The sequence below is a fragment of the Oncorhynchus kisutch genome, linkage group LG13, assembly GCF_002021735.2.
Source record: "Oncorhynchus kisutch isolate 150728-3 linkage group LG13, Okis_V2, whole genome shotgun sequence".
Classification (NCBI taxonomy): Eukaryota; Metazoa; Chordata; class Actinopteri; order Salmoniformes; family Salmonidae; genus Oncorhynchus; species Oncorhynchus kisutch.
The window spans coordinates 21,941,546-21,958,045 of record NC_034186.2 but is presented as its reverse complement, the minus strand read 5'-3'; the positions used below and the strand labels follow the sequence as shown (position 1 = coordinate 21,958,045).

Here is a 16,500-nt window from a genome sequence, read left to right as displayed (position 1 = left end):
TGCATTCCCTATTGTTATTATACCCTCAATACTATTCTGTGGTGTCTGCAGCTGGAGCACATATTTTAAGCTGAGTGAGAGACAGCACAATGGGACAAGGTGTCCTGCCAAAATAATATTGAGACTGCCGTCTGCAGCACCCTCTGTAGCACTTTGTTGTCGAGGGCAGTGCAGTTGTCTTACCAAGCAGTGATGCAGCCAGTCAAGAAGCAAAATAATGTACTTTTATTTTAACTACTCATATCATGCATGATGTCAAGGGAAACAAAGTACTAAGTAATAATAGTTGTTGGGTGCATGGTTCCATTTCAATTCCAGTCAATTCAGGAAGTGCACTGACATTCCAATTATCTTCAATGCTTTTCAATGTGGAAAATTTGGAATTGTAACTTGGTTGACTTTGTGAATTGACTGGAATTTAAATGGAATTGACCCCAACCCTGGTTGGGTGTAGACTGAGGTCACTGGGCCCACAAGAGACTGGGAATGCTGTCTTACCTGTATGTATTTTACGTGTTAGGATGTTAGAGGTTGTTTGTTTGTTTTTGGCCTCAGAAGCTGCCATTTTGATTGTTAAAGAAAGGAATGAGTTTCACATTCTGGTAACAACCTCAATATGTTCCTTTGAGGATACTGATAAACTTAAACCAAGTGTCACATTTCTCTCATCTGAGTGATACATATGAATGTGCCTCAACATGCAGTTTCATTCACAATAAAGTCTTCACTATTGTTTTTATCCCCTAAATGCTAGGCCTATTACATTGGCATCTGCAGCTGGATCACATATTTTTTTAAGTTGATTAAGAGACAGCACAATGGAACAAAGTATCCTGCCAAAATAATATTGAAACTGCTCACGTCCTCTACCAGGATGTATTTAGACGAGCTGAACACAGCATGATATCAGACAGTCTTTGCTATACTGGGTCTGTGGGACCTCCCTACCCACATTGAAGTCGACATTTTATAAGGGTTATGGTTATGGTTAGGGTAGGGGTTAAGGTAAGGGTTTAGGGAATGAGTGTCCCAAGGATACCAGATAGCAAAAACGCATATCAGACAGTGGCAAAGTAGAAAAGGGCACCAATCTCATAGCAGCAGAGATTAAGTTATTCTCTAGAGTTATTCTCTGAAGAACCATTTTGTTCAACATCTTTGTTATTTATGTAGGCGTAGTTGTCATGTTTGAAATGCCACTTTGCATTTAGCAAAAACATTCCATACTCCTACATAACCAGAATATAAATACAACTCAAAACAGGATTTATTACACACGAATACAAGTTTATTACATGGCAATGTTATAGTCATGATCTGTGCTGCATTGGTGTGTGAATAAATGCTGACATGTATGGAATTTATCATACAGTGACAGTAGTTGTAAAGTTCCATAAATACGTATACAAATATTTTTTTTGCACTCCATTCCTGCCCATCAGTGGCGGATTTAGGCATAGGCATCTTGCCCGGTGTAGCATTGGGCGCCCGCAAAAACAAAAAAAAATATCTGAATGGTGACATTTGCGCGATCGGTTTTCTATCGCTCATTTGCATGTCACGTCAATGATATGTCACCGTGTGGGACTGTGGTTCAATTAACCATATCGGAGTGGGCGCCCTGATGCTAGTTTGTGAGCTAGGCAGGCTACTGCCTGGGAAGGTCTCCCACTCAGAAGTACGAGATGGGGCGAGGTAGGTTGACCTCAGGTCTCTCCACTGGAAGCCCGAGGTAGGGCGAGCGGGGGAATCTATCAAATAGCGCACCTCTTTGTACAGTACTAATGCAATTAGTTGTGCAACTTAGTTTGTGTTTCTTGTTTGAAGTGCATTAGTGTAATAATCAGGTTATCTTCTTTATAAGTGTGTTATTCTATTTGTGTGATACGGGATTTGTGCAATTTAGTTTTATTTGTGTTTTTTGTTAGCAATAGGGTAATAGTGTAATAATTTGATTCTCTTTTTTATTTGTATTTATATACAACAATTTGTTTCTATTTGTCTTTGTTACTTTTTGATATTTGAGTCTTTAAAAAAATCGATATATTTATATAGTTTTAAATGTTATTATTATTTCTTTGCGTTGTTCCAAATGTCTGAATAAAAATTACAGTGCAGAATGGTGTTTTTTGTTGCTGTTGGGGGGGAGGGGCGCTAAAGTGGGGGTTCGCCCAGGGAGCCATACAAGCTGGAACCGCCACTGCTGCCAATGACTGGTACCTTACTCATTGTAGGACTGTAGTGGTATGTTTACGACGTGTTGTTACTTGCAGGTGGGTTGGGGCGCGTCCGGAGACGCCTCTTCTTTCCGGAGCGCTGACCTCCAGCTATATAATATCCTCTCTCACGTTCAATCTTTTCAGAATCTGGAATACTACACAACATCCAAATCTGACTTTTCTGCTGAGTTAATCTTCGAGAGTTTTCTACTAACAGGTAAAATATATATATATACAACATTTTATAACTATTCATCAACTTGTTCTCATACAATAAGGATACACACAGATTTGTAAAATAAATACATAAATTGATCTGAAAGAAAAGAAAGCCTATGTTCATGGAAAATAGGAAACATAGTAATTTCTGTAGCTTCTTTAGAGACGAACTAAATTATAAAGTTGTTTATTATCAGAATCTTAAGTATTGAAGTAAAATGTTGCTGCCGGTAGATCTATTCTTTATCATATCGCAGTTGCCCTGTACACTCATATCAGGTAGCCTAGGCTAGATGTCTTTCGCTATTTTAAATAGATGTCACTCAAAATGTGTAGAGTGGCCAAGCGTAGTGAAAAATAACTGTTCGAAAATATAAGTAAAAAATAAATAGAACTTCAATACGCTTCTATTTCATTCATCATTTCGGGAATTTACTGCCACTGTGCCTTGGGTGTCGGCTGGCTAGAATCACATGAATCCAAGAGGAAAGAAACCTACTCAAAAACAGTCCTTGTACTGTGAGTCATGTCATATCTTGCAGCGGAATTAAAGAGAGAAAAATACTTGTAGGCTACAGTTCTCCATTTGATTGCTTAATTGAGTTGCTGTGTCAACATGTTGACTAGAGAATATGGAAAGTTAGGATTTGAACATTGAAAAAAACAAGTCCATCTCTGTCATGTATCTCTCTGCATGTTGATGCTTTTTTGCACAATGAGATTGTGAATTTAATATTCTAATGACTGATAATTCATTCGAATTTAATTAATGAATTAAATATATAATCTATTCTTATCATGTTTGTCTCAATCTTACATAAAAAAAATTGTAAAAGTAGGAACTTTACTGTTTTTGAGGGTCATGAATCCTATAGTTTTTGTCATCTGTGTTCTGAGGTGGTTTTGTGTTGAGTCATCCTCTACCAGAATTAACCCAGAACTCATCCAGTAGCACCACATAGGAAACAAAGCTGCTAGGGGAATACTAGAGGATAATTGGTTAGAGGAACAAATGGGTCACAAATGGGCATATGTTTACAGATTCCTTCCTTAGGAGAAATGTATCTTCTTATCCAATCTCACAAGAAGCTTCAATCAAAACATGGCTGCAGGAAACATTATATTGATATTATGTCATTCCTGCTTGTATGGTGAAATGGGCTTAAGTACTGTACATTTTCAGTTGCTGGATTGTTGAGAAAAGGATCAGTCTTCCAAACCGTCAATTTGGAGAGAAATTGAGAGAGCTACTGTTCCAAGTTCTCCCATGAGTCAATCAGGGTCACTTGATTCACTCTCTTTGCACCACCACCCTAGATCAACACAGATTTAGGGCTCTGGTCAAATGTAGTGCACTATATAGGGATTAGTGTGCCATTTGGAACAAAGATTAGTTAGACACACAATTGTCAATAAAGGAGTAATAATAGTAAAGTAACAGGTTTTATGTTAAGTCCAATATGAGAGATATACTCTCATTAATACTTCCAGTAATAAAGACATGAGTTTATAAATTCAAGCACACATTACATTTTTGTTTTAATGATGGAAGACATCCATAGTAAAGATAGACTGTCCAAGAAAATAATAATTGGTCGCCAACAAATATTTGTTTTGCAAACAGACACCCTGGTATCTGCTGCCATTATGGTGGGCCATTCCACAGAACACACACCTGTCTTATGTAAATAATACTGTTCATATGGCTTTCTCTTCGGTGGGCCAACAATTACCTCTGTTTACCTGAGAAAAACATTCACTAAGAATGGGAAGCTTTGCCCTGTGTTGTGTATTAAAACCTCTTAAGGATCAGACCCTTTTTTTTCACAATTTAGCCTAAAATGACATACCCAAATCTAACTGCCTGTAGCTCAGGACCTGAAGCCAGGATATGCATATTCTTGAAACACTTTGAAGTTCTTTGAAATGTGAAATTAATGTAGGAGAATATAACACATAGAGCTTGTTAAAGATAATATAAAGAAAAAAACATGTTTTATTTATTTATTTGTTCCTTCTTTGAAATGCAAGAGAAAGGCCAATATATAGTTTTAGAACACCTACTCATTCAAGGGTTTTTCATTATTTTGACTATTTTCTACCTTGTAGAATAATAGTGAAGACATCAAAACTATGAAATAACACATATGGAATCATGTAGTGACCAAAAAAGTGTAAAACAAATCAAAATGTATTTTATATTTGAGATTCTTCAAATAGCCACCCTTTGCCTTGATGATAGCTTTGCAGACTCTTGGCATTCTCTCAACCAGCTTCATGAGCTTCCTGGAATGCATTTAAATTAACAGGTGTGCCTTCTTAAAAGTTAATTTGTGGAAACTCATTCCTTAATGCGTTTGAGCCAATCAGTTGTGTTGTGACAAGTTGGGGGGATATACAGAAGATAGCCCTATTTGGTAAAAGACCAAGTCCATATCATGGCAAGAACAGCTGAAATAAGCAAAGAGAAATTACAGTCTATCATTACTTTAAGACATATGAAGGTCAGTCAATCCGGAAAATGTCAAGAACTTTCAAAGTTTCTTCAAGTGCAGTCACAAAAACCATCAAGCACTATGATGAAACTGGCTCTCATGAGGACCGCCACAGGAATGGAAGACCCAGAGTTACCTTTGCTGCAGAGGGTAAGTTCATTAGCGTTACCAGCAGCCCAAATAAATGCTTCACAGAGTTCAAGTAACAGACAAATCTCACCATCAACTGTTCAGAGGAGACTGTGTGAATCAGGCCTTCATGGTTGAATTGATGTAAGGGAACCACTACTAAAGGACAACAAGAGGAAGAGACTTGCTTGGGCCAAGAAACATGAGCAATGGACATTAGACCGGTGGAAATGTGTCCTTTGGTCTGGAATCCAAATTGGAGATGTCTGGTTCCAACCGCCTTGTCTTTGTGAGACGCGGTGTGAGTGAACGGATGATCTCCACATGTGTATTTTCCACCGTAAAGCATGGAGGAGGTGTTATGGTGTGGGGGTGCTTTGCTGGTGACACAGTCTGTGATTTAATTAGAATTCAAGGCACACTTAACCAGCATGGCTACCACAGCCTTCTGCAGCGATACGCCATCCCATCTGGGACTATCATTTGTTTTTCAACAGGACAATGACCCAACACACCTCCAGGCTTGGTAAGGGCTATTTGACAAAGGAGAGTGATGGAGTGCTGCATCAGATGACCTGGTCTCCACAATCCCCCGACCTCAACCAAATTGAGATGGTTTGGGATGAGTCGAACCGCAGAGTGAAGGAAAAGCAGCCAACAAGTGCTCAGCATATGTGGAAACTCCTTCAAGACTGTTGGAAAAGTATTCCAGGTGAAGATGGTTGAGAGAATGCCAAGAGTGTGTAAAACTGTCATCAAGGCAAATGGTGGCTATTTGAAGAATCTCAAATATAAATTATATTTTGATTTGTTTAATACTTTTTAGGTTACTACACAATCCATATGTGTTATTTCATTGTTTTGATGGCTTCACTATTTTTCTACAATGTAGAAAATAGTAAAAAATATAGAAAAACCCTTGAATTACTTGGTGTTCTAAAACTTTGGACTGGTAGTGTATGACTTAGGAATCTAGGTGCAACTTCCATGATTGTAACGTAGACGCAGAGAGTCAGGAAGCAAGAGCAGTTGGTGAGTTTAATAACAAAGAACCTGAAGATATAAAAAAACAAGAGAAGCATACTAGACATGAAAACAAAACCAATACTGCCTGAATACTGAGGGCTAAATAAAGATGGTTGCCAGATGTGCATAATGTTGGTTGCCAGGACCGGTTGTTAGTAGAGCGGCAACATCGAGCGCTGGAGCGGGAGAATGGGTGACAATTATTAGCGCCATAGATTAGCCTTTCACACTACAGACGCTCTATGGACGGACTCTGACATTGCTCATTCTGATATTTTTTGATTGTGTGTATTGTTATCATATTGCTAAATATTACTACACTGTTGGAGCTAGAAGCATAAGCATTTTTCTGTACCTGCAATAACATTTGCATATCTGTGTACGCGACCAATAAACTTTGATTTGATTTAAAGGCCTCCATAACAGGTGATAAAGAGCCATAAGTTTCCATCATATCTTTGACATCACTGAGGGTTTTTTGTGTTTGTCAGTGGTAACAACAGTCACCTTGTATAGCACTCACCAAACAGAGAATTAGATCAAGATGGAAATAGATGGCTTGTAGAGTAGTGGATCAAGATCGGGGTTGGTTACTATTACATAACATTGTTGAAGTCCTAACTACAGCAAGCTCAAGTATGAAATGTTACTTTGTTTCTCCTCCTCTCCAGAACCATGGTGTTCCATAAGGAATTTCAGACTGCAGGGAAGGAGCCTGGTCTTCAGGTGTGGCGCGTGGAGAAGATGGATCTGAAGCCGGTTCTTAAACAGCTCCACGGAAACTTCTTCACCGGAGACTGCTATGTTCTTCTCTACACCACTGCTGCCCCCTCATACTACATCCACATGTGGCTGGGTGAGAGAGAGAGCTGGTTACCCGACTGATATAGCTTATCACCATGGCCACTCAGGCTGAGCCTTAAACCATTATCCTATATGTGCAGGAAATGGGTTATAAAGGGTTATAAAAAGATACATGCCTGTTCACTTGTCATATCTATTTGATAATGAACTGAAAGGTTCCTCCCTTGTATTGTTGTGTATGCTCCGGGGAGAACTTACCCCTATGTACAGATCTAGGATCAGCAATCCTAATTCGTTTGGACAAATGCTAAACTGACCCAAGAACTGCACCTAGGGGAAACTTCACCCTACACCGTTCTGTATGTTCATATGGACTTTCCCATTGGTCTTCTTCCTCAACTCCCCACGTCTCTATTGGCTGATACCACAGGAAGTGAGAGTTCTCAGGATGAGAAAGGTGCGGCAGCCATCTTTACCACCCAGCTGGATGATTTCCTGGGCGGAGGCCCGGTCCAGTTCAGAGAGGTGCAGAACAACGAGTCTCTCACCTTCCTGGGTTACTTCAAGTCTGGCATCAAGTACAAGGTTAGATATTTCAGAATAACATCTCAGAGAGACAGTTGGGCATATTAGCTTAGATCAGATCGCCATAGAAAAACCTAAAGTGTTTCTTGGTTAAATAAAGATACCCACACACGCTAGCACGCACACTCTACACACACACACACATATATTGTTGTATGGTGATATTATACATTTTGTATTGTAGATATGTGGTGGTTTAATTATGTTCAATTATGTATTGTTTTGTATTTAGTTTTATGTGTGTTGTAAGTGCCTTAATGTGTTTGGACCCCAGAAAGAGTAGCTGCACCCAAGGCAGCAGCTAATGGGGATCCTTAATAAATACAGTACTGCACATCCTTTTAAAAATGACTGAAGTTCTCACTGTGTCTCGCATGACAACCCCAGTATAGCTTTGGTTTCCCTTTCCAGCACATAGATGCTTACTCTGTTGTTATACATCCCATTACTATACTTCTCTAAGTATGTCAGTGACATTGAACCCCAATGAATTTGAAGAGAAGGGTAATTATCGAAAAGATTGTGCGTGGGTTTCTCATTATTAGGTTAAGTATTGGTAGAGTGGAGTCCGATTTGAACTTGTTGACTAATGAGACTCAATTTCACAGCTATTGATTACCAGCGTCCAGTTAAAGGATGGTAAAATGTGTATTAATCAATACTCTAGTGAGAACAACAGCAACACACCCATCAAAGTATTGAAATACTAATGAGTCATGACACATGTTGCACATATTTGAAGCTGTACATGCACAAAAGAGGGATTTGCTAAAAAGGTAACTGTGCTATTTATAGAAATGTGTGTATGTAAGTTTTAGCATCTGCAGTGGATAAAGTTTTCCATAGAGGGTTGCCATGGACAGTTTCAAATGATGGACAGGCTAAGGGAGGACACATATGGGTCTAATTCCAGAAAGCCAAATGGCTGCATGTCTGGCAAGAATTTACATTAGCTTCTGGATTGGCAAGTAGAGGAAGCTATGGAAGTAAATGTTTACTTACAACTCTGAACAAAGTTGCGGTCAATGACGTTGGAGTTTAACATGCAGTGTGTAACATAAATATATATAAACTTCTTATAAGCAATGTATTATTGCTAGCTTCGTTAACCTGATACACTATTTCCATTCTCTGTCCTTCAGCAAGGTGGGGTGGCCTCTGGCTTCCAGCACGTGGTGACCAACGACATGAACGTCAAGCGTCTGCTGCACATCAAGGGCCGCAGGGCCATCAGGGCCACGGAGGTAGACATGTCCTGGTCCAGCTTCAACAGAGGAGACTGTTTCATCATCGACCTAGGAAAGGTGAGGCTGGGATAGCCTATCGGAGACTAACCTAAATTATGATATGTTACTAAGTCTCCTCAACCAGACTCACGTGTTGAACTTGGCCAATGCTACATAAGGGGATTGTCATATAGGCAGATAGGCAGAAACACAATGATCCCACATGCACAATGTTTGCATATGTGTAATGAGGGTGATTTTACAGCCCTCTCCAAAGAAGGAGAGGGCTGTAAAATACCCCAGGTGTTATTTTGTGGAAAATGCATGAGCATGAATAAGTAGGGGAGAGTGGGATAAGTTGAGCCATTTTGGACATTCAGCATCACGCCGTCAAGGGAAATATAGTATTCTGTCTAACAAAGATATCTACATATATTTTAGGATGGTCTGTATCCCTGGGAATAATCAGAATTCATGTAAACATTACTGTCTTGAAAACATTGCATGTCCAAAAGAAGTGGTCTCCTGGCATGGCTTACCCAGGGTGTGGGGTAAGTTGAGCCCCGGGACAGGGTAAGTTAAACCGACTTCAAATTTCTGTGCTGAATTAAATATTAGCACTACTTTTTTAAACCCACATCTAGCTTTTTTTCCCAAACAATCGCTTTTTTGTCTTTTAATAATTTGAAAAATATTTTAACACAGGCTTAACATCTAACAAACAATTTTTTTCAACACTTTTAATATAGGCCAGGTCCTGTTGTTACTTCAGATCCCAGTGATATCGCCTTGCATTGCCCCAGGAAAGAAAACACTTCAATTTGCTTAACTTGCCATTGGCTCAACCATTGGCTCAACTTACCCCAAGGCAAACATTTTGACTAAATTAGCCCACGCAGCTACAAGGATGCACTTTCATGCTAGGTTTAGGACCTCATCTTGTAGCTTATAGAGACCCCAACTGATATATAGAACATTCTTAAAAGTATCTACTTTGGTTTAGATACAAGCATCATGAAACCTCTAACACAAAAAATATGTTTTTTGGGCCTGACTTGCTTACCATTTTTTTCATGTGGTTTCTCCCTTCACAGACTCCATGAAATGATGACCTCTTCCTAAATATTTCATCAAATGATACATTTTGTGTATGGTTTCCTATAAACAAGGGTGGCTTAACTTACCCATTTAGCTCAACTTACCCCACTCTCCCCTGTGCATAAAGGCAAGAGTCTCTTCCCTTAGTCTGAGTCGTGGCCATTCAGACAGCTTTTGTTTCCATTCTCAGGACATCTTCCAGTGGTGTGGCAGCGAGTGCAACAGCTTTGAGCGTTTGAAGGCGTCCCAGGTGGCCATCGATGTCCGTGACAATGAGAGGAATGGCCGTGCCACTCTGCTGATGATTGAGGAGGGAGGAGAGCCACAGGCTGTCATCGACGTGAGTCACTCTCTCTCACGCACGCACGCACACACGCATACACACACACACAGACACACATTCCGATAATCGCGGAGGGAGGATAGCCACCACCACCACTTCCTGACCCTGTTACATTGGAAGGGTCAGAGAATATGAGGGGGGTGGTTACTGGCATCTGCCATTATTATGTGCTCTGGGCACGCTAAGACATTGTGGTACGATCTTATCTCATTCAATGCATTTAAAGGGTAAGGAGTTGCATGGTGGTCACAAACTATGTACAGGGTATTTTATGCAATGCTGGAACCTTTTTAGAGGAGTGCACTGGGACTTCTTAGGTAGAGCTGATTAACTTGTCTTTGACTTATATCCCATTATTCACGACTTGAAGCATTGTTGTGATTGTGTTTATTTTTAGGCTCTAGGGCCCAAACCCAACATCCCTGCAGGAAGCGCTGATGACGAGTCTGTTGATAGATCCAACCAGAAGAAGGGAGTTCTCTACATGGTAAAGATTTGCAGCCTTGTGATGCTCCCAGTCTGACCTGTTATGGCGCTGCGCACTGTGACAGCAAAAGTATCCATTTCCGTTGTCGCTGTATAATATTGATGAATAAAGATGTATTGTAGATCTCTGATGCAGCAGGCTCCATGAAGGCATCAGTGGTGGCCCAGACCAGCCCCTTCAAACAAGAAATGCTTTCCTCCAGTGAGTGTTACATTCTGGACAATGGAGTGGACAGCAAGATCTTCATCTGGAAAGGACCTAGTGCCAACACAGCTGAACGCAATGCTGCCATGAAGGCCGCAGAGCAGTTTATCAAGGAGAAGAAGTACCCCAAACACACCCAGGTAACGTTACATCAAACCTCTCCCCCGTCACTACTGCTGCCTTGAATATTCTGAACTTGTACCCCTGTTTGGGAAGTTAGTCTCAAGTGGTAACACCGCCAACTCCGGAAGAACACATGTTAATCCCCCTGGTCCGGCATTTTCCATACATAAAGGGATTGACATTCCATGACAGCCACCACTCCACATCCCATCAACATCCTCTCAGATCTGTGGATTGATAAAGTCCTTTGAAGTCTACTCTATTTTATATTTTATTCTACAGGTCCAGGTGTTGCCAGGCGGAGGAGAGACCACTCTGTTCAAGCAATTCTTCTGTAACTGGAAGGATAAGGACCAGACCACGGGCCCAGGCCAGGCCTACAGCTTGGGGCGTATCGCCAGGGTGGTGCAGGTCCCCTTTGACTCCTCCAGCCTGCACACCAACAAGACCATGGCAGCCCAGCACGGCATGGTGGATGACGGATCCGGGAAGGTTCAGGTACGGCTGGAAAATAGTAGTGATGACATACAATGATCTAACTCAGGACTATTAAAACAAGTGGCACTGGCTGGGGAAAAGGGATACCTAGTCAGTTGTACAACTGAATGCATTCAATTGAAATTTATCTTTTGCATAGGTACTGGAGGAGAGGTTTGGGAAATACTGATGTAACTCTACTACTTCTGGTGTGTTTAATGTAGAACATGACACACTGGGAGAAGTACAGTGAGTGTACAAAACATTATGAACACATTAGGTTTCATTTCTGGTGTCATGCCACCTCTCTCTTTCAGCTGCCAGGCTATTTCTGCTGGTGGGATGTGGAGCACTCTTGTAACTTGTCTCCCCACTTCTAAAACCAAAGTTGCACCCCTATCAAGAATGGTACAACAACCAAAGTACATCCTTGACACAACTGTGGGAAGCATTGGAGTCCGCATGGGCCAGCATCCCTGTGGAACGCTTTCGATACCTTGTAGCGTCCATGCGGCAGTTCTGAGGGCAAAAGTTGGGGTGCAACTCAATATTAGGAATGTGTTATTAATATTTTGTACACTCAGTGTATGTCGTAATGTAAAGGAGATGGATCTCCTCCTCAGGTGTGGCGTGTGGAGGATGGTGACCAGGTGCCAGTGGACCCCTCCAGCTATGGCCAGTTCTATGGAGGTGACTGCTACCTGGTACTGTACAGCTACCGCCTGGGAGGCAGGGAGCAGCACATCATCTACACCTGGTGAGTATTGTTCACCACAAGAGGGAGACATAATCATGCTTAAGCTATAGGCCTAACTCTGCAGGTGGCAGGAACACATCCGTTCTCTGTGTTTGTCCCTATTCATATCCCTGTAAGATTGATTGATTGATGATTGCAGGCAGGGGCTGAAGTGTACTCAGGATGAGCTGGCTGCCTCCGCCTTCCTGACAGTCAGGCTGGATGACTCCATGGGAGGGTCTCCTGTCCAGGTGAAATACTAATTCAGACACTATTCATAACAGATATATCTTCTTTAATCACATCACATATGTCATAAAAAGGGGTTCTCTATATATCATTGTCTTGACTTAAATGGTTGAACTTGTGAAGGCTCCAGAGGCACTGCTCTGTGGCTGACCCTGTGCAGGTTCCAGCCTCTTGTGTGTGTGTGTGTCGATCCTAATCTTTGGTTTGAAGGATGTGCTGAAGTGTCTCATCTCCTACTCTCTCCTCCAGGTGCGTGTGACTCAGGGCCAGGAGCCGGCCCACCTGATGAGTCTGTTCAAGGGGAAGCCCATGGTGATCCACCTGGGGGGGACATCCCGTAAGGGGGGCCAGAGCAGGGTGGGCTCCACACGCCTCTTCCACATCCGCCAGAGCTCCACCAGGGCCACACGGGCTGTAGAGGTCAGTCAGTCATACAACATATACAAATCAAATCTAAATGTATTGGTTGCATACATATACACACACACACACACACACACACACACACACACACACACACACACACACACACACACACACACTGAAGGCCTATATAGGTTTAGGTGATCAAACTACAGTACTAACCACTGATATTTTTAATGATCCTGATTACTTTAAATTAGGGCAGAAGTTATGAAGTTACATAAGGAATATGAGAAAGGAAAAATGTATATTCGGACAGTTAATAAAGTAACTGAGGAGGATTATAGGATAGGAGTACCTCACCACTTCTCTTTCTCTCACTATGACTCCCTCGCTCCCATTCTCTCCTATCCAGGTGGAGCCCTCTGCTGCATTCCTGAACACCAATGATGTGTTTGTGCTGAAGTCCTCTAACACTGTGTTCCTGTGGAGGGGAGTGGGGGCCACTGAGGAGGAGCTGGCTGCAGCCCAATACGTAACCTCTTTCCTGGGAGGAGGAAGTGCCACTGAGGTGTCAGAGGGCAAGGAGCCAGGTGGGTGTTTTAGTCTTACACCTAATCACAGGCATAACATAACATATTTTAGTGATGATAGGATTCATTTACTTTCTCTTTTAAATAAGTTTCATGTAACACTTTTATTAGCAAATAATACATATGAACAGTCATTACAAAATTACTCCAATTTATTATTCTGTTTTTCTAAAGCTACTTTTTGTTTTTTAGGCAAATGCCATTGCCGGCCGCTTTATAGTTAATTTTTCAGATTTTCCTTCATTTGCATTGAATTAAACTTGTTTTCCATACTGGTATGATGAGTGTTTCTGATGTATTGTATTCTTCTGCATCCTTCCCCAGCTGGGTTCTGGTCTGCTCTGGGAGGGAAGAAGGAGTACCAGACCTCTAGGAGCCTGCAGAAGATGGTTAAGCCACCACGCCTGTTTGGCTGCTCTAACAAGACTGGCAGGCTCATAGTGAGTAGAGGGTGGATTTCTCTTAGTGTAGGGATGGAATATTTTCTTGTGAAGGATACTCTGTATTCATCTCTCTCTCTCTCTCAGGCTGAGGAGGTGCCTGGAGATTTCAACCAGTCAGACTTGGCAACTGATGACGTCATGCTTCTGGACACTTGGGATCAGGTAAGGTCTTGGCCTGATGTTGAAGACCATTATACAATATAATCCACATGATCCCAGTGGCTCTGATACAACTGAAGTCCTGCCATGATAGTTTTTAAAGGAAGTGGTCCAATCCTCCAATCCCTCTCCACATTCTGCTTTTATTGTTTCTCTATCCAATGATCCCCTGAGGGTGCAGGGTTGAAGCCATAGAAATAGAATGAAATACTTCCTGGCATGGGTACACCCAATATGGCCGCCGCTCCACCCATCAAGGAGCATTGATTTGAATGGGAATGGCAATTCTAGTCATTTAAAATGGTTATATTACTTTTACAGATCTTCCTCTGGATCGGCAACGAAGCCAATGAGGTGGAGAGGACCGGATCAGCAAAAATTGGTACGATTGATAAATAATCTATTGGCCATTGTTGATGCATACACGCTATCACTACCTCAGTGTAGTCACTAACAAAAAATGTCAATCTATAGCAGGGTTTCACAAACTCTGTCCTGGGCCCCCCCATTTAGTTTTTTTCCCTAGCACTACACAGCAGATTCAAAGAATCAAAGCTTGATGATGAGTTGATCATTTGAATCAGACGTGTAGTGCTAGGCCAAGACCGAGTTTGTGAAACTGATCTATGGAGCTTAATGTAGAGCTTTCTTCTTTTCTTTTAGCCAAAGACTATGTGGATTCGGACCCTTCTGGTCGCCGGGGCATTGCCATCACTACGATCAAGCAGGGAATGGAACCACCAACCTTCACCGGTTGGTTCCAGGCCTGGGACCCCAAGTTGTGGGAAACCGACCCTCTGGAGCGTATCCGCGCCCGCTTTTAAACTTTACTGTGCTCAACCACTTCCTCCTGCTCCCTCCCCTCGCATGGCTTCTTCTCCTGCATTATCCTCTACTCCTGAAAACACAAGGCCAAGACGTATGCAAGCAGTTGGACCCATAAACCCAATGAAACTGGTCTGGTCCATTATATTGGATTAGCCTGGTCTCAGATCTGTTTGTGTTCTTGCATACTCCATTGCTGGTATTGTCAAGCCAAATGTTTGACATGAAAGTGAGTGACAAGAAGTTGGAATGATATCACAAACAGACTGGCACTCATGCTATGCTTGGATGAATATCTCAGAAAATGTTGTCTTTATTTTGTTATTATCATGTATAACTGTATGGCTTCTCAATGAAACAAGTGCCAATGCTCAAACACAGGAATGATAGTTAAATACAAGAAAATGCCAAGTCTATTTCATGCTTGTATACTGTCGTAATTTTACTCTGAATCCGATAAAAATGTACTTCTGAAGAGAAACAACCAACAACCAGGTTTTATGGGATTTGATGATTGTTGTATTAAAACATCCTGCTTTTTGAAAGGGGGTTGTGTTTTTTTATTATGTCTTGCATTATGTACACTGAACAAAAATATAAACGCAACATGTGAAGTGTTGGTCCCATGTTTCATGAACTGAAATAAAAGATCCCAGAAATGTTCCATACTCACAAAAAGCTTATTTCTCTGAAATGTTGTGCAAAAATGTGTTTATATCCCCGTTGTTGAGCATTTATTATTTGCCAAGATAATCCATCCATCTGACAGCTGTGGCATATCAAGAAGCGGATTTAAACTGCACGGTCATTACACAGGTGCACCTTGTGCTGGGGACAATAAAGGGCCACTCTAAAATGTGCAATTATGTCACACAACACAATGCCACAGATGTCTCAAGTTTTTGAGGGAGTGTGCAATTGGCATGCTGACTGCAGGAATGTCCACCAGAGCTGTTGCCAGAGAATGTAATGTTTACTTCTCTACCATGAGCCGCAACCAATATCATTTTAGAGAATTTGGCAGTACACAGCCAGAAGAGGACTGGACCCATCTCAGAGCCTGGTTACTCTCTAGTTTTCTTCCCAGCTTCCTGTCTTTCTTGAAACCTTTCTTTCTAGCAACCGTGCTATTACATCTGCATTGCTTGCTGTTTGGGGTTTTAGGTTGGGTTTCTTGTGACGAATGCTGATGTAAAAAGAGCTTCATACAATACATTTGAATGATTCTGTGTGTGTATAGGTGTCAGCTATGTGTATGTGCTGGGTGGTAAACTACTATATTTAAGACTCGATCATGCGACCGGCATTGGATAATGAGAATTGAGCTAACTGAGTGAGCCATGTGAGTAAAATGTGCTTTGGAACAGGCAGCCGGGAAATATGAATTTATAATGACTATATTCAGCCCAAGAGCACAACGGCCACTAGCCGCAAAATGCATACATTTTTTTAGGGGCCATTACGGCCACACAAGGGGGATGCCGCTGTGAAATTCGAGGCATGATCAATTGCTTGTCAAATAGTGAATGAGAGACTGATGAAGTGTGTGCAACCTGAGCAAAAAACAAAGACTGCATGCCTTTTTCAAATCATCATTAGTCTCATCATGCAGCCTTAGAATGTCTTAAACATTAAAACATGTAGCCCGACGTTTGTATCACAACTAAAGTGTCATAAATAACTCTAAATTAAACATA

At 41.5% G+C, this 16,500-nt stretch overlaps 1 protein-coding gene across 1 annotated transcript; it reads left to right on the top strand.

Moving 5' to 3' along the window:
- Window positions 1–1,600: 1,600 nt before the first annotated feature.
- On the top strand, window positions 1,601–15,348 carry scinla (scinderin like a). The gene is made up of 17 exons (XM_020499374.2): window positions 1,601–1,695; window positions 2,364–2,436; window positions 6,760–6,944; window positions 7,323–7,477; window positions 8,620–8,781; window positions 9,992–10,141; window positions 10,542–10,631; window positions 10,754–10,975; window positions 11,241–11,456; window positions 12,059–12,192; window positions 12,332–12,422; window positions 12,670–12,840; window positions 13,199–13,376; window positions 13,701–13,816; window positions 13,904–13,981; window positions 14,300–14,360; window positions 14,642–15,348. The coding sequence occupies exons 3-17, from the start codon at window positions 6,764–6,766 to the stop codon at window positions 14,800–14,802; spliced, it is 2,166 nt and encodes a 721-aa protein (XP_020354963.1). The 5' UTR covers window positions 1,601–1,695; window positions 2,364–2,436; window positions 6,760–6,763; the 3' UTR covers window positions 14,803–15,348.
- Window positions 15,349–16,500: the final 1,152 nt, after the last annotated feature.

What these genes read in the sequence shown, in the direction of transcription:
- scinla (XM_020499374.2), top strand. Translation starts at nt 6,764, where the DNA reads ATGGTGTTCCATAAGGAATTTCAGACTGCAGGGAAGGAGCCTGGTCTT. An exon ending in AGTCTGGCATCAAGTACAAG is followed by an intron (nt 7,478 to 8,619) that starts GTTAGATATTTC and finishes TCTGTCCTTCAG; the next exon opens with CAAGGTGGGGTGGCCTCTGG. An exon ending in CAGCACATCATCTACACCTG is followed by an intron (nt 12,193 to 12,331) that starts GTGAGTATTGTT and finishes TGATGATTGCAG; the next exon opens with GCAGGGGCTGAAGTGTACTC.